Genomic DNA, 24,353 nt, shown 5'->3' on the forward strand with positions numbered 1-24,353 from the left:
GCCCCAGGAAGTTCTGGGGGATGGGAGATGGCTCCCTTGGGGCAGGCGACCGAGCAGGCGTGTCTCCACATCCTCATCCGGACGAGGGGTATATGATCATGCGTGTCCCGTAGTTAGAATCGCGCCTGCCCCCCCACCCCCCCCGTCCCCAGCCCTGAAGCTCCACAGGTGATCACTGCTGCCTCCAAACAAGCCGTTATGCCGGTTCACCTGTTCGGGGCCATCTCGCAGCCCCACATCCGCCCCCGGCTGTGCTCCTCTGGAGGCCTTGTACTGGTTTTCAAGAACGTGAGAACATCGGAAAGCACAGGAGACGTGTTAAAAACGGGTTCCTGAACATTAATACAAATCCCCAGGTGGAACTGGGGTCTTACCTTGAAGGCTGACGGTCGTCATCTTGAGAAGTTCCGTCGGGGAGAAAATGCAGCCTCTTCTGCTGACGTCGGGGGCTCAGGAAGCCCAGCGATGGACAGTGGTCGTTACAGCTCTGATGGACGAGGAGGCAGGACGTGGGGCACTGAGGAGGCGTGTGTCAGGGGTGTGCTTGGAATCGGGGTGTCTCTGGCCGGCTGTCCTCCCTCCGCCCGCCAAGCTGGTGGGAAGGTCTAGGACGCTTAGGACTCCGCGCGGGCGCAGCGTCCGCAGGGGGCACCTCTCAGGAGCAGAGTGCGTTGGAAGGGACACGCCACGGGACTGCCAGCCTCTCCTGACCTCGGATGGCCACTAAGGGACAGGGTCACTTAGCGCCCGCTGCGCCTGGAGCCGGCCGGGTGCTGCACACAGTCCCGCCTTTCCATGGCGGTCCCAGCCACTCACGTTCATTTATCAGAGGTGCGTTCTGTGCGAGGCCCCTGCCAGGCACTGGGAGGCCCCTGCCAAGTATTTGCTCGTATTCTTAGCTCAAGTATCAGACGCTGAATCATTTGGTCGTACTTGGGCCTGAGAAGTTGCCCAGAGGAGTCCGGAGCCATCCAAAATTCCTCCTCGGTCGTGTCCTGCAGCTGCCGAGCCTTCCCGTTCTCCTGCCTGAATATTTCAGGTCAGTCACCACACGCACTCCTTGCTGCTGCTGGCCTGGGTCCCTGTCATAACCCTCTGCTCCCATCAGGACGCCTCTGGCTGCGGCTGACAGGACACCTGACCAGCAGTGGCCCCAACCCTCAGGGTAGTTATTTACCTAAGAACACAGTCGGGCTCAGGGTCGGCATCGCCGTTTACCGGGCCGTCTTTGTCTTTCTGGTCCACTAGCCTCCATATCAGAGTGAATCCAGGTTTTTTGAGGCTTGAAGTTGAGACAAGTTGGACAAAAGGGGCATTTTAAGAAAAAAAAATACATTAGGTTTACTGAATCCACAATGAGGTTTGAAAGAATCGGAAACATGTGTTTCACCAAAAACATGTACGCGAATATTCAGAGCAGCGTTATTCGTGGTATCAGAGCGGAAACAGCCCAGATGCCCATCAGCTGATGAATGGGAGACAAAACGTGGCGTACCCGTACGATGGAATGTTATTCAGCCATAAAAGAGGATGAGGCCCTGTCAGGCTGCACCGCGTTGGTCCTTGTGGACATGGTACAGGTGCATGAAGCCAGACGCAGAAAGCCACATATTGCGTGGTTCCATTTATAGAAACGTCCAAAATAGACAAAGCTGTGGAGATAGAAGGTGGATTAGTGATTGCCAGGGGCTGCAGGGGAGCCAGGATTGGCGAGTCACTGTTTAGCAGGTGTGCCCGGGTGGCTCAGTCAGTTAAGCGTCGGACTTCGGCTCAGGTCACGATCTCACGGTTCGTGGGCTCGAGCCTTGCGTCGGGCTCTGTGCTGACCGCTCGGGGCCTGGAGCCTGCTTCGGATTCTGTGTCTCCCCCTCTCTCTCTCTGCCCCTTCCCTGCTTGTGCTCGCTCACTCACTCACTCTCTCAAAAATAAATAAACAATAAAAAAATAGGTACAGGTTTTCCTTTGGGGTGATGGAATGTTCCGGAAGTAGATCGTGGTGGGGGGGGGGGGTGCCTGATGTTGTGAACACACCAAACGCTCCTGAAGTGACACTTGCAAATAGTGAATTGTATGTGATGTGAATTTCACCTCCATTTAGAAATGGCTTTTGATGTGGACACATTGTCACCTCATGGTCAGAAGATGGCCTGTTCTTCCACGGCTGTGGGCCTTTGCCATGGCGTGGATGTTGACAATGGTGACAGTGGCGATGCCAATGGAGATGGTGGTGACAGTGGCTGGCAGGGAGGGAACACTTCTGCAGGTGCTGCTTTCTGTGGACTTGTTCCTGAATTCCCTCGTTTAAGACTCATAACCAGGGGAGGCTTTCGCCCCCATCTTACAGACAAGGGATGGGGCACCGGGTGGGCGAGGTCCTGGTCCCCAGTTATGTAGCAGCCGCGGCAGCCGGGCGTGTGGTGGTGCTGGTGATGACGATGGGAGTCACTGCTCCGTTTCCTGAACCCTCAGCGGGCCAGGCACGTGGGCTACAGACATTGCCTCTGCTGTCCTCTGGTCATTAGAAAGAGCCCTCGCTTGAGCGTTCAGGAGACCGACCACGGCTCTGCGCGGGGAGGGGTGCTGCCCAGGGTCCCAGAGCGAAGTGGGCAGGGCAGGATTCAGAGCCACGCCCTCTGAGAGCCGAGCTGTGCGGTGCTGGGAATAAACCGGGTGCAGGAGTGTTGCAGCACACAAGGGCCCTTGCCCAGTTGGGGCCCTGCGGGCGCCCACGTTGGCAAGATGTCTGTGTCTCCTCCAGACCCCGAGGCCACCCCCGGGCTCCTGTGCCCCAGCCCGGGATTCCACCTCCCTGATCTTTCCACCCAGGGCTCCCCACACTAGACGTGCCTGTCCCTGAGCACACGGTCCCCTCTGCTCACCTGGACCGTGGCCTTCGGTCACCCTCCTCAGTCACTGAGTCACCCCCACCCGTGGCCGGAGCTCGGTCACACCACCATGGGCAGTGGCTGCTGGCTGGTCCTGTGTCTCCATCTGCCCACCTGCCACCGCCACCTCCACCTCCAGTCCGTCTTCCCTGGGAGGCAGAAGGACCTAGAACCCACGCTCGATCATCCCGCTCCCTACCTTGAACAAGAAAAAATGTGGTTTCATGTGGCCTGTGGCAAGTGCAGGTCTTATGTGTCCCTCTGCCCTCCAGCTTCCCCAGACACCCCTCCCTTTGTCACATCCCCTTCTCCTTCCTTGTCCCTCTGCGTATTTACGCCTTGTTTGTATCAGCGTGTAGATAATACTGTTGTTAGAGTTTTGTGTTCTACGTTTGTACTTACTGTACTTGACGTTATAGCACGCGTATTGTTGTATTTACTGTGGTCTTTAAATTTTCTACACCTGTTCCCTCTCATCTCTCCTACCCCTACCTCCATCCCAGAATAATCTCTGTTAACAACCTGCTTAGCCTCTCTCTGCTCCATCGTGTAAACCAACCCCCCCCCCCCCGGCCCACACACATCCTTTAAAGAATGGAATCATTTTGTTTTCTTGCTTTTCTCCCTTCCCATCCCAGACACCCCCCAAGGCCATGGTAGAGGGGCTAACTCATGCTCTTCAGGAGCCATGTGTGCCTCCGCGGCGGGGACGGTCTAGCTCACTCCTCCCATCCCCCGGTAACAGAGACTCAGGTTATTTCCTTTCTCTTCAACATTACAGATGAAAAAATATGCTTTCTTAAGCCTTTTTTTCTGTTTTAAAACTGTTTCTGGTGCACCTGGGTGGCTCAGTTGGTTAAGTGACTGACTCTTGATTTCAGCTCAGGTCACGATCTCAGGGTTCCTGAGATCAAGTCCCGCGTCGGGCTCTGTGCTGACAGTGCGGAACCTGCTTGGGATTCTCTCTCTCCCTCTCTCTCTCTGCCCCTCCCATGCTCTGTCTCCCTCTCTCTCTTAAAATAACTAAAATGAAGTTTAAAAAAAAAGTTAAAAAATAACTGTTACCAATTTCGCACTTCAATGGTTTGGACTTTAGATTCTCTTAGTGATTTTATCATTTCTATGGATGTAAGTCTTTGTGGAGGAAGGAGATGTTCAGGAAAGTCTGCAGCTCGCCCTTCCCGGTGGCTGCTGGGTGGAAGTTTGAGCGTGCCGAAGGGTGAGCCTCCGTCCCACCGTGTCTTGGGGGAGGTTTCCATTCTGGGTCTCCCCGGGGCCCGTCCTGAGTGCACGAAAAGCCGCCCTTGGCCCTGAGGCCCCTGCCCTGGCTCCGTGCGTGGTGACGCAGCATCGCCTCAGAGGGGGAGGTCTGGGCTGATAGTCTCCCTCCTGAAGAAACAGTTTCCCAGAGCAGGGCCACCCAGGCTGGTGAGGGTGCTTGCAGCGCTGTGAACACGGCCTTATTTGGAAAGAGTCTTTGCAAATTTGATTAGTTAAGTTGAGGCCATACTGGAGTCAGGGGGGTCCTTAATGCAAAACAAGAAGAGAAGAGACAGACATGGCGAGAAGTCCCCCGCGTGTCGACAGAGGCAGAGGCGGAGCGATGCGCCCACAAGCCAAGGAGCAAGGAGGGCCTGGGGCCGCCAGAAGCTGGAAGAGACAAGGAAGGACCCTCCCCAGGAGCTGTGGAGGGAGTGTGGGCTTGGAGCACCTTGGAGACTCCTGGCCTCCAGATCTGGGAGGGAATGAATTCCTTTTGTTTTAACACGCCCCCCCCCCCCCCCCCCCCCCGTTTGTGGTGCTTTGTCACAATTAGCATCAGCCTGTCTGTCTAGTACTGACCGAGACAAGTACTTACGGGCATCTCATCGTTGAGTCTGGAACCTGTCCAGAGCCAGAGACCGGCAGGCTGGGGAGGGCAGGGAAGGGGACTCGGGGAGACCGCAGGTCTGGGGCCCGAGCAGCTGGTGGAGTGTTGGGGGTGGGAGCCGGGCCGGGGGCCGTGGGTCGTCCTGCCTTGGTGCCCAAGTGGAGCGCCCCCAGCCACGGTTGGGCCTCCGAGCCTTGAGCTCCGAGCGACAGGCCGGGCTTCAGATCAGCCACACAGCTTGTCCCGCAGCCAGAGCCTCAGAGGGGCCGGCTCTTCCGCGGGGGCCTTCTCACGGGCCAAGCTGCCCAACCTGGAAAGAACAGGAGAAGGGGGACAGTTTAGAATAAATATATGCATTTTTAAGCGCATGGCCTCTTTTAACTTGTACATAGTATTGGTGGTTGTTGTATTTAGGCCTGAATGGAAACTAAGTCTAATATAAAAATCTAGGGGCGCCTGGGTGGCTCAGTCGGTTAAGCGTCCGAACTCGGCTCAGGTCGTGTCTCACGGTGTGTGAGTTCGAGCCCTGTGTCGGGCTCTGTGCTGACAGCTCGGAGCCTGGAGCCTGCTTCAGTGTCTCCCTCTCTCTGCCCTCCCCCGCTTATGCTCTGTCTCTCTCTCTCAAAAATAAGTAAACATAAAAAAAAAAATCTAGTCTAATTAGCTTTTTCCCACAAAACAATTTCCAGCAATGTATCATGGACAAGAAAGTGAATCTGAAGAGTGAATCTTATCTGCTCCGTTCAGAACCATCAGGGAAAGAAGGGGGACTCTTTCTGAGCCTTCCTTCTGAAAACCAGCTTTTCTTTTCTTTTCTTTTTTTTTCTTTTTTCTTTTTTCTTCTCTTCTCCTTTCTTTCCTTTCCTTCTCTTTTCTTCTCTTCTCTTCTCTTTTTTTTTTCAGTCTTAGGCTTATGTGTAAGACCTTGGAAACTCACAGAAGAAACCATTTGGTAGCCTTTGCCCTTAATTGGGGCATGGGATAAGGCTTCCTGCCGCACCCAGTGCTGTGAGTTGCAAGAATGGGCCTTTCCTTCACGGAATGGTCTCCCAAGCGGGGCCAGCCTCTGGCTGCATCACAGGGCCCGGTGTCCAGAGTCAGAGGCTCGGGTTTGAATCCCCGCCCGGTCACTGCCTGATGGGGCACTTTGGGGCAAGTGACAAACTCTCTGAGGCTTGCTTTTCTCGTGCGTGAGTGGGGATGGTAAGGCCTCTTTGCGGGCCATTATGAGGATTAAATCCAATCAGGTTGCGTGCATGTGAAGCGTCTGGCATGGTAATTGCTGGCCGCGAGGGAGTGGGTGGTACAGATGTCCTGACCTCGGCGTGCAAGGCAGATGACCCCGTCTCCCAGGCCCTCATGGGCCTGGGGGTTTGGATGGACTCCTCTCTTCTTCTTCATGCCTGCAAGTGGGGCTTAAACACCTCTGGTCCCGGGGAGCTCATTCCTGGTCAAGGGAGCCTGGTCCACAGTCACTGCCGTTGTCTCTTACCGTCTTTCCCGATCTGTGCCTTGTGGGCTCAGCCTCAGGCATCTGTGGGGCAGGGGACTCGTGGATGACCCTGGTCTCGTCTGTTTGAGCCCTGACCCCTGTCTCCCGCCCTTCGTGTGCTGAGAGGAGAGAGGACCCACCCCCACTCTGTCTCCTGGTAGTGCTCGCGTTCCAACGGTGCCTCTGCTTTTGTGTGTTCACAAGACTTCCGGCGTCGTGTGCAGGTGCAGGGAGAGCATGGTGCGGTCTGTTCATAGGGGTGGTTCGGCTGTAGTGCGCGGAGGCCGCCGCGTAAAGGCCCAGCCCCAGCATGTTGATGTGCCCAGGGCCCTTCCTTCCTGCACCGGGGGTGTGTGCGCGTGACTTCTCCCCACACTGACTGACTGTGGAGAAGACAGACCTGCTTCCCCCTCCAGACCGAGGCTCTGGAAAAGGGGCTCTGGAATGCCAGCTGCGGGAGAAAGGGCAGCCGGGGCGGCAAGGGGGGCCCAGCCAGCACAGGTCTGAGACAGCCGGGTCGTGTGCTCACAGCCCTACCATCACCTCTGTGCCCCGGGGTGACGTCCTTCCTCAGCAGCAAGGGACCAGCTCAGTGCCCCGCAGAGGAGCTTGGTCTATGTGGGATCTAGAGCCGAGCTCTGGAGCCCAATAGCCTCAGTGTAGATCCTCGTCCACCACTGCATAACCTTGTAATCTTCGGTTCTCTGTGTCCTCTTGCTTGTTGTGCCTCCACTGGTACTTAACCCATCTGTAAAATGGGCCCACAGGAACCACCGTCTCCCAGGGTGCTGGTTTTCATTATCACGCCCACCAGCATCGGCTCCCATCCACCCCCTGGGGCTCCTGAGGAAACAGCACACCCCCCTCCCCACCTCATTAACCACCTGCCTCAGAGACCAAGCAGGGGGGAAGGCAGGTCGCACCGAGGACCAGCTGGCCTGTCCCCAGAGGTGTGGAGCCCTGCTCACCTGCCTTCCCACTGCCCCAACTCCGCCCAGATTCCAAGCCTGCCTACCACCCCTTGGGCTCTGGACTCCTACCTTTCTGAGCCCTTTTTTTAGTCATACTCGGCCATTGACAGACATCCACATCCCAGTGCCCTCATGGAAGCCTGTCCCCGCCCCTGCCGCCCCATGGGCTGTTCTCTCATGTTGCATGTTCTGGAGGGGACTCTCCCCTCCACAATCTCAGGGAGGTGAGGGCCAGCTGATGGGATGCGGTCCTGAGTAGGAGATTCAGATCCGCAAGAGCCAAAGTGGGTGGGGGTGGCCACCTTTGCCAGGGTGGAGAAGTGACCCCCCAGCCTTCTGAGGTTCTGATGCTGGTGGTTCCTGCCTGGCTGGCCTGGCCTCTGCGGGAAGAAAGTCCACAGATGTGAGGGACCCAGTGGGGTCCCCTGGCGGGCCTCCTTAAGGAGCAGTGTGGCCCAGCCCCGGGCTCCCACCTCTGGCCGCCTGCCGAGCTGCCAATCTCCCCTTGGAGCCGGGGCTTGTGCTGGGACATCCAGAGGGCGCCGTGCCCCGGCCGCCTGCTCTGCGGTCTTGCAGGTTGTAGGAGGGACCCCGAAAGCAGGTCCAGCATCCTGAGGCCCCAGGACACTTCATACCTCACCCCCGTCCCCTACTGCAGGCACTTCCTGTTCTGTCTCCCTGCTCTGCCGGGTTGTCCTCTGGAACCTTTCCTTGCTGTCCGCCTTACCACCATCCATTTTCCAGGCTGTCGGGTGGGGGTTCCGGGCACTCATCGCCCTATCAGAAGAGGGGGCCCTGCCCTCTGTGCCCACCTGGCCCTGTGGCCTCCCTACTCCCCATCCCGGAAAGTAGGTTAATAATATTCATCAGCCCTCTCCAGAGATAAGGAGAGAAAACCATCTCTGCCTGGAGGGGGCTGAGCGTCATAATTAACGGGCTGATGAGTGTCTAGATCTTGAGGGAAGAAAGGGGGGCTCCAGTGGCCAGGCTGGGCACAGCTCTTAATCCTGGGGCCCTGCTGTCCCTGCCTCACTGCCGAGGCGATCGTTTCTAAATCAGGCCTACACGGACTGGACGTGTGGCCACCATCCTTTGGAAAACGCCAGAGATCATGCGAGCACCTCCTCTCCCCCTTGCTCCAAACCCCCAAATGCCCCTGAGCCTGTGAAGGACCAGCCCTAGCGTAAGGCCCTTAAAGCCCCAGCATTTTAACCGCCCATCCCTGAAGAATTAGGAGGACCCCCTTGCTGATTTATACACTATACACTTGGGGTTTAATTGGAACATAATTGTAATCCATATGCCTGTTAAGGTAATTACACTTATAAACCTAATATAATCCATAGATCAATGGGTTCTGGGCTAATTAAGGCAACCGTAATTAACATTTACAAAACCCTTGCAATTACCGGGCTATCCTTTAAGCTGGCCCTCCGAGCTGATAATGAGGGCTGGCTCAATGCTCCGTGGCCGCCTAAAGCTCTTGGATTCTGCACCTTGGGTCGCTGGACCGAGCGCTCGCCCCCTACCGCCCAGGGGGTGGGGTCGGCACCCGCACTTACCAGCCCGGGGCTCTGAGGCAGGCACCCGACTGATGACCGCCACACCAGGGGAGCCAGAATCTTGTGACTCGGCCGTCCCCGGTGCTCAGCTTGGGTTCTGACTCAGTGGACTCCACCTGGCAAAGCAGATCTTGGAGAAGGAGAAAGAGAAATCTGCTTGTTGAACTAAAAACCAAACTCGGGGGGATATGGAGTCTCCTACCCCAGCCTCGGAAGTTTTGGGGGCCTATCCTCCTGCCCCACCCCCTGCACCTGCAGCCAGCCTATCCCTGTGCCCTTCTCACTGCCCTCGGGGAGAAAGTGGTGTGGGACTGCCCGCTCTTTCCCCGTGGGCCCTCCCGGGTCCATCCAGCGTTGGGGAGTTGGGCCTCCTGGGTGTGGAGGACTGCAGGTGGCAGGAGAGACCAGAGGAGCACAGCCAGTGCCCAGAGGCCGTGTCCAGGGCTGATGCTGAGGGAAACCAGCCAGGACATCTAGATGCCCTTGGTTGTCTGTGGCTTTTATACCGTCTCCAAATCTGTGTGTCCAGGAAAAGGAACCCTGTGTGTCCAGGAAAAGGACTAATACAGAACGTTCCAGACCTCACCCCTGTCCTCTCTCTACCCCTTCCCAACCTCGGGAAAAGTCTGACAGCTGCATGCTCAGGTCAGGATTGCCCCTGTTCCTCTGTGTTGCCTGGTTCCTGGTAACACCAGCTTCGTGAGCTGCACGGAGGCCGGCCCGCCAGCCCCCCCACCCCATCCGGAGCCCGAGATAAGCGGCCGCCTCAGCAGGCAGTGTCCACGGGGGGATTGCCACCGGCTAATCTGTCTGGAATCTGTCCTCTTCCTGCCCAGGAAAGCAGCGGCACTCTGGGAGGGACAGGGACCTCCTTTTGTCCTTGTAGCCCTGTCCCCTGGGAAGCAGGTGCTCCTTCAGACAGCTACCACGGGGTGCCTTTGGGAGGGATTCGGGTGCAGACAGCAGGAGCCCTGGAGCCTGTGTCGGGAGGGCGTGTGGCAGGGCCCTTGCTGGCCTGAGCTGTCTCCACCACTTGAGCTGGTACGATTTCGGCAGGTAGAAGTTACCGAACCACTTGAAGACCGGCTTATGGAACGGGCATATGATGAGTAAAATCATGTGCTTGGAGGACTTGACATAGCACCCGGTCCACAGCACGTGCTCAGCTAATGCTGCTGCTGCTGTCACTGTCGCTGACAGGGGCTCTGGAGGACACCGGGTGGATGGCGCAGGGCGCGAGAGAGCAGGGCTAGGTGGAGGCAGGGCCAGGTGGGGGAGGGGCCGGATGAGCCGGGCCCAGTGGGGGCAGGGCCAGGTGGGGCCAGCATCTCAGCTGTCCCCACCACGCCGACTCTGGGTCTGGTGCATACGGGGGTCCCAGCGCTGGCTCTTCTCCCTTGTTCATTTCTGCGCACCTTCCCGTCTCGACCCCAGAGATTCTGCAACTCTGACAGAAATTCCCGGACAGGACCAGGTTCGTCAGTGGAGGAATGAGGCAAACAGGTACAGGGTATATCTCCGTGGGGACCACATGGCTGGTCAGGGCTGGCACGCACACGAGGGGAGAAGATGACACGTCATAAGAACAGCTGTCGCTTACTGAGTCCCCACTGCGTGCCAGACTCTGGGTGAGCACTGCACAAACTCATTCCCTGACTCCGGACCTCAGCTCGACACAGCCGGCATTCTAGTCGCCTTCCACGGATGAGGAAGCCGGACCCAGAGGGGTTGAGTCATTGGTTAGAATTCGTCCAGCAGGGGAGTGCTGGGCCAGGATTTGAATCCTGCCATTCTTGTTTGTTTGTTTGTTTTTAGTTTATTTATTTATTTTGAGAGGGAGAGAGAGAGTGAGAGCGAGAGCACATGAGCAGGGGAGGGGCAGAGAGAGGAGGAGAGACTGAGAATCTCAAGCAGGTGTGCGCAGTCCGTGTGAAGCCCGATGCAGGGCTCGAACTCATGCCCCGGGAGATCGTGACCTGAGCCGAAATCGAGTCGCACGCTTAACTGACTGAGCCACCCAGGCGCCCCAGAACCCCGCCACTCTTACCGCCACTGTGCTCTCTCCCTCCCAAGGGCCCACTCTCTCCTGTGCCAGCCAGTGGGGCTGAGCGAGGGATGGTCTATGCGGCCTCTTCTCCCTCTCCATAGTAGAGAAGAGGACAGATCTGGCTGGGCCGGGCTGCGGCCCCCACCCCACTCCCACAAGGCCAGCATCCCCCGGCAGGGCCAGAGAATGCTGGGGGAGGCCACCCTCTTCAGACAGAGTCTGCTGGGTGGGTGGTGGGTGGGGGTGTCAGACACCCCTCCTCCCCAGATGGGGGCCCCTGAGGTCACCTGACCCTCCCACAGCCCGGGAGGCGAGGTGTAGGGCTGCGGAGAGTGTGGGTGGGCCCCCTTTCCCCCGCATGGGGCCGCTGGGGGGCTGGCCTCGTCTGGGACCACAGTCCTGCCCTGCCCGTCGTCCAGAGCCCACATACTATCATTTCATATATTTTATCCCATTTTCTAGTTGCCTCAAGGCAGGCGAATCACTCTTTTGTGGCTGTTAGCCTCTTTATTTTCTCAAAATTTCAGTGTAGCGAGTTATGTTTTCTCTTGCTGATAGTAAAACCGTGGGCATTCCTGAGCCCCTGTTCTAGGCGCACATGGAATTGCTGGTCAAAAGATATGCAGAATTCTAAGGTTTTTGGTGCTTCTGGAGAATTCTCCCACCCAGTGGCTGTTGTAACCCCATCTGCAGCGTGGACCGCATGTGCTCCATACCTTTACGTCCTCACCAGCTCGTACTAGGGAGTGGTTATCATCGGTTTCCTTTTATTTTTTAAAGTTTGTTTATTTATTTATTTTATTTATTTTTTTTATTAAATTTTTTTTTCAACGTTTATTTATTTGTTTGGGGACAGAGAGAGACAGAGCATGAACGGAGGAGGGGCAAAGAGAGAGGGAGACACAGAACCGGAAACAGGCTCCAGGCTCCGAGCCATCAGCCCAGAGCCTGACGCGGGGCTCGAACTCACGGACCGCGAGATCGTGACCTGGCTGCAGTCGGACGCTTAACCGACTGCGCCACCCAGGCGCCCCTAAAGTTTGTTTATTTATTTTGAGAGAGAGAGAGAGAGAGCAAGGGAGGGACAGAAAGGCATAAAGAGAATCCCAAGCAGGCTCTGCACTGTCAGCCCAGAGCCCAATGTGGGGCTCAATCTCATGAACCATGAGATCATGACCTGAGTTGAAATTACAAGTCGGGTGCTTAACTGATTGAGCCATCCAGGCGCCCCAGTTTCTTAAAAATGTCTCCATTGATAAAAATAAAAACGTTACCGTCTCTGATTACTAATGAGACTAAAGGTTTTTTTCTCATCTTCCTTGGTCACTGATTTTCTTCCCCTTCTGTGCATTGCATATTCCTATCCTTTTTCATTTCTGTTGTATGTTTTTAAAACCAAGCCTTTTCTTTTCATGAGAAATCTGCATTTCATCAAAGATGGAGTGCAGAGTCTGTGGCTCATTTATTCCCTAGAGAAGATGCTTCTGTTTTGTTCCCTAATCTAATAAGATACCGAGACACGTTGGCAAATTACTCTACAGCCTGCGAGACGGGTGGTCGGTGTGCGGAAGGATCCCAGCCTCGTTCGTTCCTTGGCTAGGGCTCTCTTGACGGGTCCCTCTCTGCGCCAGGCCCGGGAGCAGCTGGGCTCCCAGACCCGGGCTTCTTCGTTTTTGCAGCCGTGGCGTCCAGGCCAGGGGGGCCTGGAATGCACCCCACACCTGGTTTTGAGCTGATGAAGGAAGGAAGCAGGCACCAGCAGCAGCTGCGGATCAGGGCCTGGTGCTCAGCAGATGCCTGTTGAACGAGCGGTAGCGCTCGGCCCCACAGGCGCACTGATGCGCCCTCAGAACGCGTGCGTACCACCCCCTTTGTGTTAGGGGCGCGAGTCGACGTGTAGCTTCTTGTGTCTACTTTGTGCGCAAACTCCCGTGTCCCCAGGAATTGGGGAAGCAAGGATACGTAAGAAAGTGATTTCTGTCCTCGAGTAAATCACTGTCCATTTGGAAAATCTATTTCCTGGCGGGGAGCTAGGGCTGCTGGTCTTGGGGGTGGGGCTGAAGCCGGTGGGCTCCCCCCTGGCAAGGCCATTGATGGGGCCAGGTGTCCTTCCCATCCTGCAGTGACATTAGGTGAGGCTGGCCACTGTGGGCAAGGGGCACAGGAGTGGACTGGCGGGGGGGGGGTCCCCACACAGCGGTCTCGGGCTGAGTGGGGAGCATGTGGACGGAACATGGAGGGGGCCGCAGGGGGTCTAGGGAGTTTAGGGTGCATGCAGGGGTGGGTGAGGGGAAACACGGAAGCGAGCAAGGGCTACAGCCCCGAGCCCTTCCTTTCTGTGTGTCCTGATTCTAAGAATGGTCAGGTGGAGACTGTCCTGTTTCGTCCCGTGTCCTTTCTGTGTGCCTGGTGCTTCAGGGTCACAGGGCGGTAGTCAGGGATGCACAAGGCTGTGAGAGAGAAGGAGCCACTTAGCCCTGCCTTCTGCTGCGACTGGACAGCTGCACCAGCCCCTTCGAGGGCCGCTCTGCAGCTGCCGGGCCACCTGGACCAGCGAATGGGCCCAGCGGCTCCCTGGCAGTGCACTTGGTGGCCTTTGCAGGGGGAGGAGGTCACGATGACACTTTTGGAATCTGAGCCCCGTGTCAGGGAGCAGCAGCTGGAAGGACTCCCCGTTCCTCCCTAGTGGATGTCCTCTCATGGCCGTTGGGCACCTTTGTCCCTAAGGAGCTTACCATCTACCCACACACATAACAAACTCGCATGTAGCCCGTGCTACGCGCCTCGATGCACGTACACGCATCGCTCGGCACAGGCCCCGATCGTAACCCCACTTTCCGGGAGAGGTGCAGAGGACGGGGAGGTGTCAGTCGCGTGCCCAGGACCCACGGTGGGAGGCGAACGTGGCTCAGCCCCCGGCGGTGTGACTCTGGAAGCCGTGCTCTGGGTCTTCCTCGTGGTTATAGGGAGTCCCGGCCTCTCCCGTGAGTGGATGCGCGTGGCTTGTGTGTGTTCAGTTCAGACACAGAACCTCCTGGAGAGGCTTGCAGGGAAAGCTCAGGCAGAGGGGCTGACCTGGTGTGCTGGCCCGCCCTGTCGGGGCCGGGAGCGGCAGCCGGGGCACTCACCGCCCACCAGGCGTGGAACAGAACGGCCCAAGACCCACTCTTATTTTGCCACAGCTCTTTGTCCCCATTTCCATGTTTTGTTTTTCCTTTATAGTCCCAAGTGTTGAGCCTAGCAGAACACAGCTGTCTCACCAAACAAAAATAGATCCCATCCAAGGAAGGCTCTGCGGCCGCAGACATTCTCATGCTCTCAGCAAAACCAAGTTCCCTTGCCAAGAGCTCTTTGAGAGGATGTTTGGAAAAAATGTCAAGGCATTCATTTTTCTCTCGACCTTTTTGGTCGGAGTTGCGGGGCCTTAACACTGGAAGTAAAAGAAATTATAAATAAAGACGCAGCCAGTGGCCTGGCCTGCTCCCCCAACTGGCCGTCAGTGGTTTCTCCACAGCTCTTACTGAGCACAGGGGTCCCCATGTGGCTCTGCCTCTGTGAGAGGAAGTTGAGGGCTTGAGAGGAAGTTTCCAGATAGCAGAGGGACAGGGAGCCAGGTTTCCACACGCTACCATAGCAGAGAGAAGGAGGCATCCGAAGAGGGAAGTGACGGTGGAGAACGCTGTCGGGGGATTTCTGGGGGTGGGCGTGGCTTCCTGCACGATGGTTCCATCTCAAGATGGTTTTCAACTCTTAGAAGGTTTGCTGCTTCTGCCTTGGATTCTGGGAGTGCCGGTTCCCTATTGCCCTTCGGCCCCCCGGCGGCACTGACGGTCTGCTGGGGGAGTCTGGGTGTGTCTGAGGGCACCTGCCCGTGATGTATACCAGCTGGCTCTTAGCTGTATTTGCTCTCCTGCCCTGGCCTGGCGGTGGGTCTCAGACTTCCAGCCGGGGGCCATCTGGCTTCCCCCAGGGCCCGCAGCCTTCCAGGGAGGCCACAACCCAAGTTGCCTGCTGAAACGGAGGCCACCCACCAAGGCCACAGAGGGGGTGTGGCGGCGGGGCCGAGGATGTGTCTAGCGGGGAAGATGTCCCGTGTGGGCCCTCGTCTGCCCGGGCTCCAGGCCATCTTGCTGTAGCGCTATCTCACGCAGGATGACGGGCCATTCTTTTGTCTCTGTCCTAGAGGGCTTCCTCTGGCGAGTCTGGGGCTGGGGGGTGGGGGGGGGCCGGACGGGGGGTACTGATTCTTGGAAGGACTGGGTTTTACTGCTCTTTTGATCCTTTGGTGGCACTAATCGCGGGCCTTAGTGCTCCTGCACAGGACTCGTGCCACTGACTCTGGAGCCCCGAGTACATTCCACGGGGAGAATCTTCAGTCACATCTGTAGAGTGACGCCCTGAGGCGGTGCCACCCGAGGTGTCGGCCTCGGGGCTGGGCAAGAGGGCAGCTTCAGGCGCCCAGGGGAGAGGCACGACGTCCACTCTCCAGGCCCTGGGGCCAGTTTGCGTTGCGTGTGACCCCATCCCGGTCCTGTCCTGAGCACAGCTCGTGGCGTCGAGGAATACACTCGGGTCCACAAGGAGACAAGCAGCCTGTGGTGGCTTCAGAGAGTTTCTGGTTTGTTTATCTTGGAGGGGGGAGGATTGTTTTTGGTTTAAAATTTTGAGTTTTAATTTTATACACATGAGAAGTTCATATGGAAACTTTGGAAATTGTAACCAGTCTGAAAGAAGCCGCTGAAAGAAATCCTTTTGTGATCCACCAATGACGTGAATTCACACTTTGGAATGTGTTCTTCCAGCGCCCCCCCTCCCTTTTTAGTATTTTTTAAACACAATTGAGATTGTGTTTTATGTACAGTTTTACAGAATGTAGTTGTCAGCTCTGAAACGGATTCATCTGCGTTTTCGATACGGGCCGCAGGGAAAAGACCAGATTGCTGAGGCTTAGCTGTGGGAGAGGGAAATCTAAAAATATCCCTTTCGTCGGCCTGGCACGAGGAACCCTATGGCTCCGCGTTTTCCTCCCAGGAGAGTAAAGGCAGAAGTAGCCAAGACTAAGAGTGGACCTTCTGGTGGGTGTTTGGTTTTTACGCTCACAGAGCACGTGTGGTGCTCTCACCGTCAAGCCCGGAGACAAGGAAGGGGCTGTCACCGGAGGGAGCCTGGCCTGGCTGGGGAGGGGACTGGAGCCCAGCTCCTTCCTGAGGAACCTCGGGAGCTGGAGGGGTCTTCTGTCAGATAACCCACCATGCCTTTACCCAAGATCCACCCTGGTTGCAAGAGGAAAAATCCCAACCGGGAAGAGCGTTTGTAGAGATTTGTGTTTCCAGCAAGGTGGGGTAAAAGCACCTTTCCTATTCTTCCAGTTAAGTACAACTAAAACCCCTGGACATTGGGCATCATACACACAGAAGAAGACTCTGGAAGGTGGAGAGAAGAAGGCACACAGGCTAGCAGCCTTGGGACCTGAGGAATGACAGCGGTGAGCTCCTTGGGTTGTCTTTTTGCATCATTGAACCCAGACTGGGGGTTGGAGAGGCCAGAAACTGGAAACACCAATGGGCACAGACAGAAAAGCCCCACAGAAATCTAAATCTAAAAGGTTTAAACCTAAAAACAAAAATCTAAAGAGGTTTAACCAAAGGACAGACAGGCAGCCTAGCAAGACAGAAAACCTGTAGACAGTTACCCCTCTACGCCAGCCAGATACCGCAGCAAAACTGTGGTCCATCTCCGCCCTTGCCAGCAAGGGCCAAATGGGGAGCCTGGACCCTCATGAGGCTATAATGAGCCCCCACCACTAGGGGGGGCAGTATCGGAGAAGGCCAAGTAGGGAGCCAGGAGCCAGGTGGTAATGAGGGCCCCTCAACTGGGGTAGCCGTGGAGGCCACATGGAGATCCTGTGCTCTGCCCTCATCCAGTGGTAATAAGGCCACTTCACCCCCCACTTCCTCCCACACACAGTGTCAGTGGAGGCCATATGGGAAGCAATCATGAGGCATTTCTGCTCCCACCCTTGACCAACCATCATTAGAGCCTCTCCCCCACCTCAGTGTCAACAGAGGACCAGTGGGGAGCCTGACCTCTTATCCTACCTGGCAGTAGTGAAGTAGCCCTAACCCCCTTCTCCTGCCAGAGATGTGTCCAAAAACCCACTAACAGAGAAGGTTTCAGTAAGACCCAGAGTCTCGTACCATAGTACCTCAAATGTTCAGGCTTCAATACAAAATAACTTGTCGTGCCAAGAATCAAGAAAATCTCAACTTGAACGAGACAGGACAATCAACAGACCCCAGCACTGAGGTGACACAGATTTAGGACCAGGATTTTAAAGCTGCTATTACAAGAATGCTTCAACAAGCAATTGCAAGAATGCTTGAAGCAGACGGTAAAGTAGAAAGTCTCAGCAAAGAAGTGGAAGATTTCAAGAAGAACCAAATGACAATTGTAGAACTGAAAAATACAATGGCCAAAATAAGGCAATCAGTGGATGGGCTTGGTAGCAGAACTGAGGACAGAGGAGACAATGTGGGAACATGATGATAGAAAAACAGAGGTTGTGCAATCAAAGGGGGAAAAAATGGACCGAAGAAAACGAACAGACGTTTCACCGAGATGATATGGAGATCAGCACGTAAAAAGATGTTCTGCATCGTTAGATGCAAATTCAGACCACAATGAGGTATCACTATCAGAATGCCTAAAATAAAAAATAGTCCCAACAACACATGCTGATGAGGATGCTGAGAATCTAGAAGACTGTGGCGTTGGTGGGAATGTGAAACGGTATGGCCCCTCGGAAAAGTTGGGCAGTTTCTTAAAAATCTAAACACGCAACTGTCTTAGGACTCAACAGTGGCACTCTTGGGCATTTATTACAGAGAAATGAACACTTATAATTCACGTCAAAACCTGTCCTAGCAGTTTTTCCCCAAGCCTCAAACTGGAAGCGACCCAGATGTTCTTTGGTGGGTGACTAGTTCAACTGTAGGTCCATTGCACAGAAAGGTGCTTGGCAAAGGGGAGAAACGGACAATTGATACGCTGGATAGATCTCCAGTGATAAAAGCCTATCCCCAGGTTACGTACCATCTGACCCTGAGTATATAACATTTCCAAAAAGATAAAATTATAATGATGGAAAACAGACTCTTGGTTGGCAGGGATTAGGGAGGGTGTGGGAGAGGGGAGGAGGGAGTGGGCGTGGCTACAAAGAGCAGCATGAGGGATCCTGATGGGATTGAAACCTTTTTTTTTCTTTTTCTTCTTTAAATTCTTTTTTAATGTTTGTTTATTTTTGAGAGAGAGAGAGAGAGAGAGAGAGAGAGAGCGCGCACAAGCAGGGGAGGGGCAGAGAGAGGGAGACACAGAATCTGAAGCAGGCTCCAGGCTCTGAGCTGTCAGCACGGAGCCCAACACAGGGCTCGAACTCATGAACCACGAGATCGTGACCTGAGCCGAAGTCAGATGCTCAACCCACTGAGCCACCCAGGCGCCCTATATGCTTAGTAGATTTCTTATAACTGTGTGTGAATCTACAATTATTCAATTCAGTTATTGATAATTATTGATTATATTTGACTGATAATTATTGATTGATAATTATTAGTAATTATTCAGTTATTAACTGTTTATTCAAAATAAACAGTTGACTCAAAATGCCCTGGAACAAGGAGGAGGGGTACCCTTTGTGTGTAGCAACTCAGAAAAATGCCTGTGATATAAATCAGAAGTGCCAGGGGCCGACGACGGACTGTTCAAGGGTGATAACAATTCCGGAATAAGCATGCTCGAGGGGAAGGACGCAGGAAGACAACATTCTCAGGTGCCCAGGTGGCTGACTCCGAGGGCTGGATCGACCTGTCGTTTATCTGTCTGTCTGTCTGTCTGAACACCCGTCTCCTGCTGTGCTTCCTGGTTCCTCAGTGGGAGACAGATGAGGAGAGGACAGTTGCTCTGTGGGATGGGGGGGCGGACCGTGTGTTGTGCTATGGAATTATGGGTTATGTTTCTTCTCCGTCTCTAAGTTCTAAGCGCGTGTGCTGATTATATTATTTTCTTATGATGGAAGAAGTCACATATTTAAAAAGGAAAGCAGACGAGCAAAGTTAAGCTCTTCTGCTGGCCATTGTCGGGGAGCTCGTGGGGCACACTGAGCTGCTAGGCAGTCATCTGACAACAGCCCTGGGTTCTAGGGACGGGAGAGGGGACATGTGCTGTGACTGCTTTGCTGCTGGGGCTTTGCCCCGCGCTTCCCTGATGTGGCAGGACCAGATGGTGGTGGGGAACAGCCACCCCTGCTCCACCCTGGTTTCCCACCGAGCAATAACCCAGGAGGCAGTCTCCAGGCGGGAGTGAGGGGGGTTGTCACAGGAGCCTGTGTCTCCACTCAGCAGTGACGTGCTCACCCCCACATGTCCCGTGTTCGGCTCTGGGATATCGTGATTTCCAGGAAGAAAAACATACTTGGTCCTCGTCTCTGGCACAGAGCTCCGAAAACCTTTGGAATTCCCTAAGTGGTAAGAGGATAAAGGTGTCTCATATGCATAACAAACCTCTTGCAACCGCATCTGAGGCCGCTGTAGGGAAGCTCTTAAGGATGCGGCTGGTTGCCAGGGAAGCCAGCCACGTGGTTAGAGAGTTGGTACTTGGTGCGTCACCCCCCAGCCCCCTGGGGGAGAGCAGAGGGGCTGGAGAAGGACGTCAGTCACCAAGGCCAGTGATTTCATCACCCGTGCCTTTGTCATGAAAAGTCCCTAGGAACCCAGAAGGATGGGCTTCTGGGAGCTTCCACGGTGGTGCACCGGTACGGGTGCCGGGGGAGAGTGCTGTGCTTGGAGAGGGCATGACAGCTCTTCGCCCCTTTCCTTGAACCTCGAGTTCTGTGAGCTGTTCCAGCAAGTTAATTGAACCCGAGGAGAGAGGGCGGTGGGACCCTGACCTGTAGCGGGTAGATCCGAGGCACAGTGACGCCCGGACTGTGATTGGCGTCTGCAGTGGGGGAGGGGCCGTCTCCTGAGACTGAGCCCTTGGCCTGGAGGATCTGATGCCGTCTCCAGGTAGACAGTGTCAGGGCCGAGGTGGGCTGTAGGCCCCACGCCTGGCGGGGTGGGGAAGACACCTCGGGGGCTCCACCCACCCTGACGCTCGCCCTGCCCCGGGTTTGCAGATGTGACACCTGCCGCAGGCCAGTCCCACCCGAGACCCTCAAAGGCCTCCGCTGGGCAGACCCCCCTTCGCACAGCAGCCACCGCGGGCTGAGAAGTGTTTTCCCTCCCTTGGAAACGTTGTCTGGTGCAGACGGAGGGGTTTTGTTTGTTCGCTTGCCTGTTCTTCAGGCCCCTCGCAGAAGCAAGGACTGGTCTCCCTCGCGTCCTTTGTTAGAAATGAATGAAGAGCACGGGGCCTGCTGGCTTGCTGTACAGGTCACTGTCCCCAAGAACTCGCTGGCCCTTCTCTGCTAAAGTGCATCTGTAGTTAGGGTTACGGTTTAGTCTGTGGGGAGCAGGACCCATCGAGCTGCATTTCCAAATTTTGCACCTACTCTTAGAAAGGGCGCTATTTTTATTATTTATTTATTTATTTTGAAATGTTTCTTTTATGCTTGAGAGAGAGACAGAGAGAGCGAGCGAGCGGGGGAGGGGCAGAGACAGAGGGAGACACAGGACCCGAAACAGGCTCCAGGCTCTGAGCTGTCAGCACAGAGCCTGACGCGGGGCTTGAACCCCCAAACCGCGAGATCGTGACCTGAGCTGAAGTCGGACGCCTAACCGACTGAGCCATCCAGGCGCCCCGAAAGGGCACTATTTTTAAATTGATCGCCGCCAGCCCGGAGGCTAAATCTGACCCCATGTCCCTCGGACCACGCCTGTTGGGAAAAGAGCCCAGTGCCCAGAAGGCTGATAAGGAAGCGAGGCAGCCCCAGGCCGTTTCCTGGGTGGCCACTTTCACCCAAGAATTTCAAGGTTTTTCCGGTATCCGTTCTTGGCACATGCGGTTCTGTCAGGTGGGGGTAGAAGCCTAGCTCCCACCGTCCGGCATGCAGCTGGAGGCCTAGGGGCGTTAGGCCTCGTTCAAGGTCGCCGGGAGGCAGCTGGAGACGCTGGCGTGCAGAGCCTGGGACGCGGCTGCCAGCTCCCTGCTCCAGGCGGGCATCGTGTTACAGCGGGGTCGGAACTGGGTCGGAAGGCCGCCGCTACCCTTCCGTGTTAAGGAGAAAACCGGACTTTATCCTTTTCGAAACACGACAGGACAAAGGCGCCTAAGCGGAGAGCGAGTGCCCCGGCGGTCCCCCGAGGGCCTCCAGGGAGGCGGCTCAGTGTCGGCGCCCGGCCGCGGGGTGGCCTGCAGAGCGGGGCTCCGCTGCCCGCAGTGCTGTGTTTGTTGTGGGGGTTGCCAGGCCACCCTCAGGAGCGTCAGCAGGCGAGGCCCCAGGACAGGTGCTCCAGCCCAGTGACTCCCCGGCCCAGCCGGGCCAGCGGGCGGCACCTTCTCCAGTTACCCCTCGGGGGCCTGGAGGCTGGACTTGTCATCCTATCCATGCCCAGGCACCCTCACGGTACCAGGAGGCTGGCTGGCATCGCTGGGTCCCCAGAGACACCCCCTCTCGGGAGTACCACGGTGTACTCAGTACTCAGTACTCAGGCGTGCTCAGTACTCAGGCGCGCTCCTTACTTGTCCCCCTGGGGCACTAAGCCAGGAGACCTTGTGTGCTGGCCACCATTGCAGGGCCTCTGCCCGCTTTCCTCTGGTTTTCCCAACATCGACCCTAAGCCTTTGGCTCAGGGGGCGCGTGTAACTGTGGGTCAGGTCTGTGGAGCGAGCTGGGACCAGCTTACACATCTCTTCGCCACTCTGTTCAGCCGTATCGCGTTGGCAGCTTGAACTTGGACACGGAAATATTCACACCTTGCCAGTCTGCAAACACTCACAGCCCAGGGTTTGCTCCCACCCCCTCAGGGAGCTAGATCCCTGGCACACCTCTAGCTTTTGGGACTTTGGTGCAGAGCGAGTGGCGTCCCCACAGAGACTTGGCCAGGTCACCCTGAGGCCCGTCAGGCTGAGAGGTGGGTGGGCCGCCGACCTGTTTCCCTAGACGACAGAGGCCGGGGGTCTGAGGGCAAACCGCCGTGCCTCGAGGCTGTTCGTCTCAGCCACCCGAACAGTTCCCATTGGGTTTTCCCAGGTGGCCCCGCTTTGCCCAGAAGCAGGGCCCTACCTCCCCAGGTCAGGCGCCCCATTTCTGTGCGTGCCCGTGTTCCAGGCCACACACCTGTATCCAGCCTGCTCAGCTGCCAATCTAGTGAGGGGGTCTCCACAGTGAGGAGTGCAGGGGAGGGGCGGGGAAGGGGCAATCGCTCGGGGCTCCAGAATCTCAGGGCTGGGGCTTTCGCCCAGTCTCAGAGTCCCAGAGGGTGTGGATCTCACACCTCCGTCCTCAGGACCCCCAGCCCTTTGATCTCAGATGTGATGAATGCCGGGAAGGGAAAGACCCAGGGAGCCTGATATTGGTGGGGAATGACTGTTACCAGCAAGTTTTATCTGTTCTTTCTTTTAAATGTTCATAGCGTGGGGGCACCTGGGTGGCTCAGTCGGTTAAGCATCTGACCTCAGCTCAGGCCGTGATCTTGGGACTCATGAGTTCAAACCCCCCACCCGGTGGCTCTGTGTAGACAGCTCAGAACCTGGAGGCTGCTTCAAATTCTGTGTCTCCCTCTCTCTTCCCCTCCCCTGCTCACACTCTGTCTGTCTCTCTCAAAAATAAATAAACATAGGGGCGCCTGGGTGGCTCAGTCGGTTGGGCAATCGACTTCGGCTCAGGTCATGATCTCACAGTTTGTGAGTTCAAGCCCCGCATCCGGCTCTGTGCTGACAGCTCAGAGCCTGGAGCCTGCTTCAGATTCTGTGTCTCTCCCCTCTGTCTAACCCTCCCCTGCTCATGCTCTGTGTCTGTCTCTCAATAATAAATAAACATTAAAAATTTTTTTTAAATAAATAAAAATAAATAAATAAACATAAAATAATCTTTTAAAATGTTTATAGCATAAAGTACATGATTCTGAAATGTACAACTTGGTGAATTTGTACATACGTGCACATGTGTGAGCTTCCACTCAGATCAGTATAGGGAACAGTCCAGCCTCCAGAAGGTTCTCTTGTGCCCCTCCCCAGGTAACTATCGTTCTGATTTCCCACCAATAGATTAGCCTTCCCACTTTTATGTGTCCCTCACAGCGGATGAGGAAGTCCTTTTACTTGGAGAAGATTTTGATTATTAACTTAGATTTAAAGGCTTCTTTGTAACAGGCAAACCTGGCCAAGTCCTCCCGGCTTAAAATATCTCTGGGGGCTCCCAGGACTACCGTGAAGATTGTGTCCATTCCAGACAGAGCTTCACCCTGAGCCAGTCGGAACCTGCCCTTCAGATCTCAGGTTGGCTGTCACTTCCTCCAGGAGGCACCCTCTGTCCCCACAACACCGTAGCCCCTCACAGCCCTTCTGGCTGTCCCTGCTGTCCTCAGACTTGCCATCTGCCTTGCTGGATGGAGGGCCACTCCCGGCCCCATCACACAGCCCCTGAATCGGGTTCCATCTGGGGCAGCACCGTGCGGCTAACCGTCATTAAGCACCTGTGAGTCAGGCACCGAGCTGGCCCTGGGGACTGTGGGGGGAGGGGGGAAGGGGACGGTCCAGCTGGGGTTGGTCCAAAATCAGAGCTTTTACCCTCTGAGCAGCCAGGTTTAAAAAATGTTTTAATTGAGATTATAATTCATGCGCCATGAAATTTGCTTTAAGGTGTGCGATGTCAGGGTTTCCGGTTTTTAGAATATTCACAAAGTTGTGCAGCTATCACCACTATCTGATTCCAGAATATCTCCATCACCCCACAAAGAAACCCTATACCCATGAGCACTTTCTCCCCATCCCCCAGGGCCCCAGCCCCTGGCAACCACTAGGCTACTTCAGCCTCTGTGGATTTTTGCCTGGTGCAGCCATTTCGTGTAAATGCAATCACACACCATTTGTCCTTTTGTGCCTGGCCTTTTTTTTTTTTTTTTAAGTTTTATTTTTATTTATTTATTTTTTAATTTTTTTTTCAACGTTTATTTATTTTTGAGACAGAGACAGAGCATGAACAGGGGAGGGGCAGAGAGAGAGGGAGACACAGAATCTGAAACAGGCTCCAGGCTCTGAGCCATCGGCACAGAGCCCGACGCGGGGCTCGAACTCACGGGCGGTGAGATCATGACCTGAGCCGAAGTCGGACGCTTAACCGACCAAGCCACCCAGGCGCCCCTATTTTTATTTATTTTTGAGAAAGATACAAAGAGCAAGCGGGGGGAGGGCAGAGGGAGAAGAAGACAGAATCCAGAGCAGGCTCCACGCGGTCAACGCGGAGCCCGACGCGGGGCTCGAACCCACGAACCATAGACCGTGACCTGAGCCGCAGTCAGGTGCTTTAACCCACTGAGCCACCCAGGTGCTCCTGACTTCGGGTTTCCTCTGGCTGCTCTGTTGGATCA

The 24,353-nt window shown here is 55.6% G+C and overlaps 1 protein-coding gene across 2 annotated transcripts in view; it reads left to right on the forward strand.

Moving 5' to 3' along the window:
- LHPP (phospholysine phosphohistidine inorganic pyrophosphate phosphatase) overlaps positions 1-24,353 on the forward strand; it is a 119,041-nt gene that overhangs the window by 63,170 nt on the left and 31,518 nt on the right. The window contains exon 7 of one of the 2 annotated variants that reach the window (XM_047073575.1): positions 16,197-17,974. The exons of the other annotated variant lie outside the window; for it this stretch is intronic. Within the exon in view, the coding sequence (XP_046929531.1) occupies positions 16,197-16,200 (4 nt within the window). The 3' untranslated portion in view covers positions 16,201-17,974. Of the gene's footprint in view, positions 1-16,196; positions 17,975-24,353 lie in introns of those variants that run through there. 2 annotated transcript variants of the gene reach the window in all.

This window comes from Lynx rufus, unplaced genomic scaffold, assembly GCF_022079265.1.
Source record: "Lynx rufus isolate CCGP_SWC_20201006 ecotype Redwood Valley unplaced genomic scaffold, mLynRuf1.p SCAF_11, whole genome shotgun sequence".
NCBI lineage: Eukaryota > Metazoa > Chordata > Mammalia > Carnivora > Felidae > Lynx > Lynx rufus.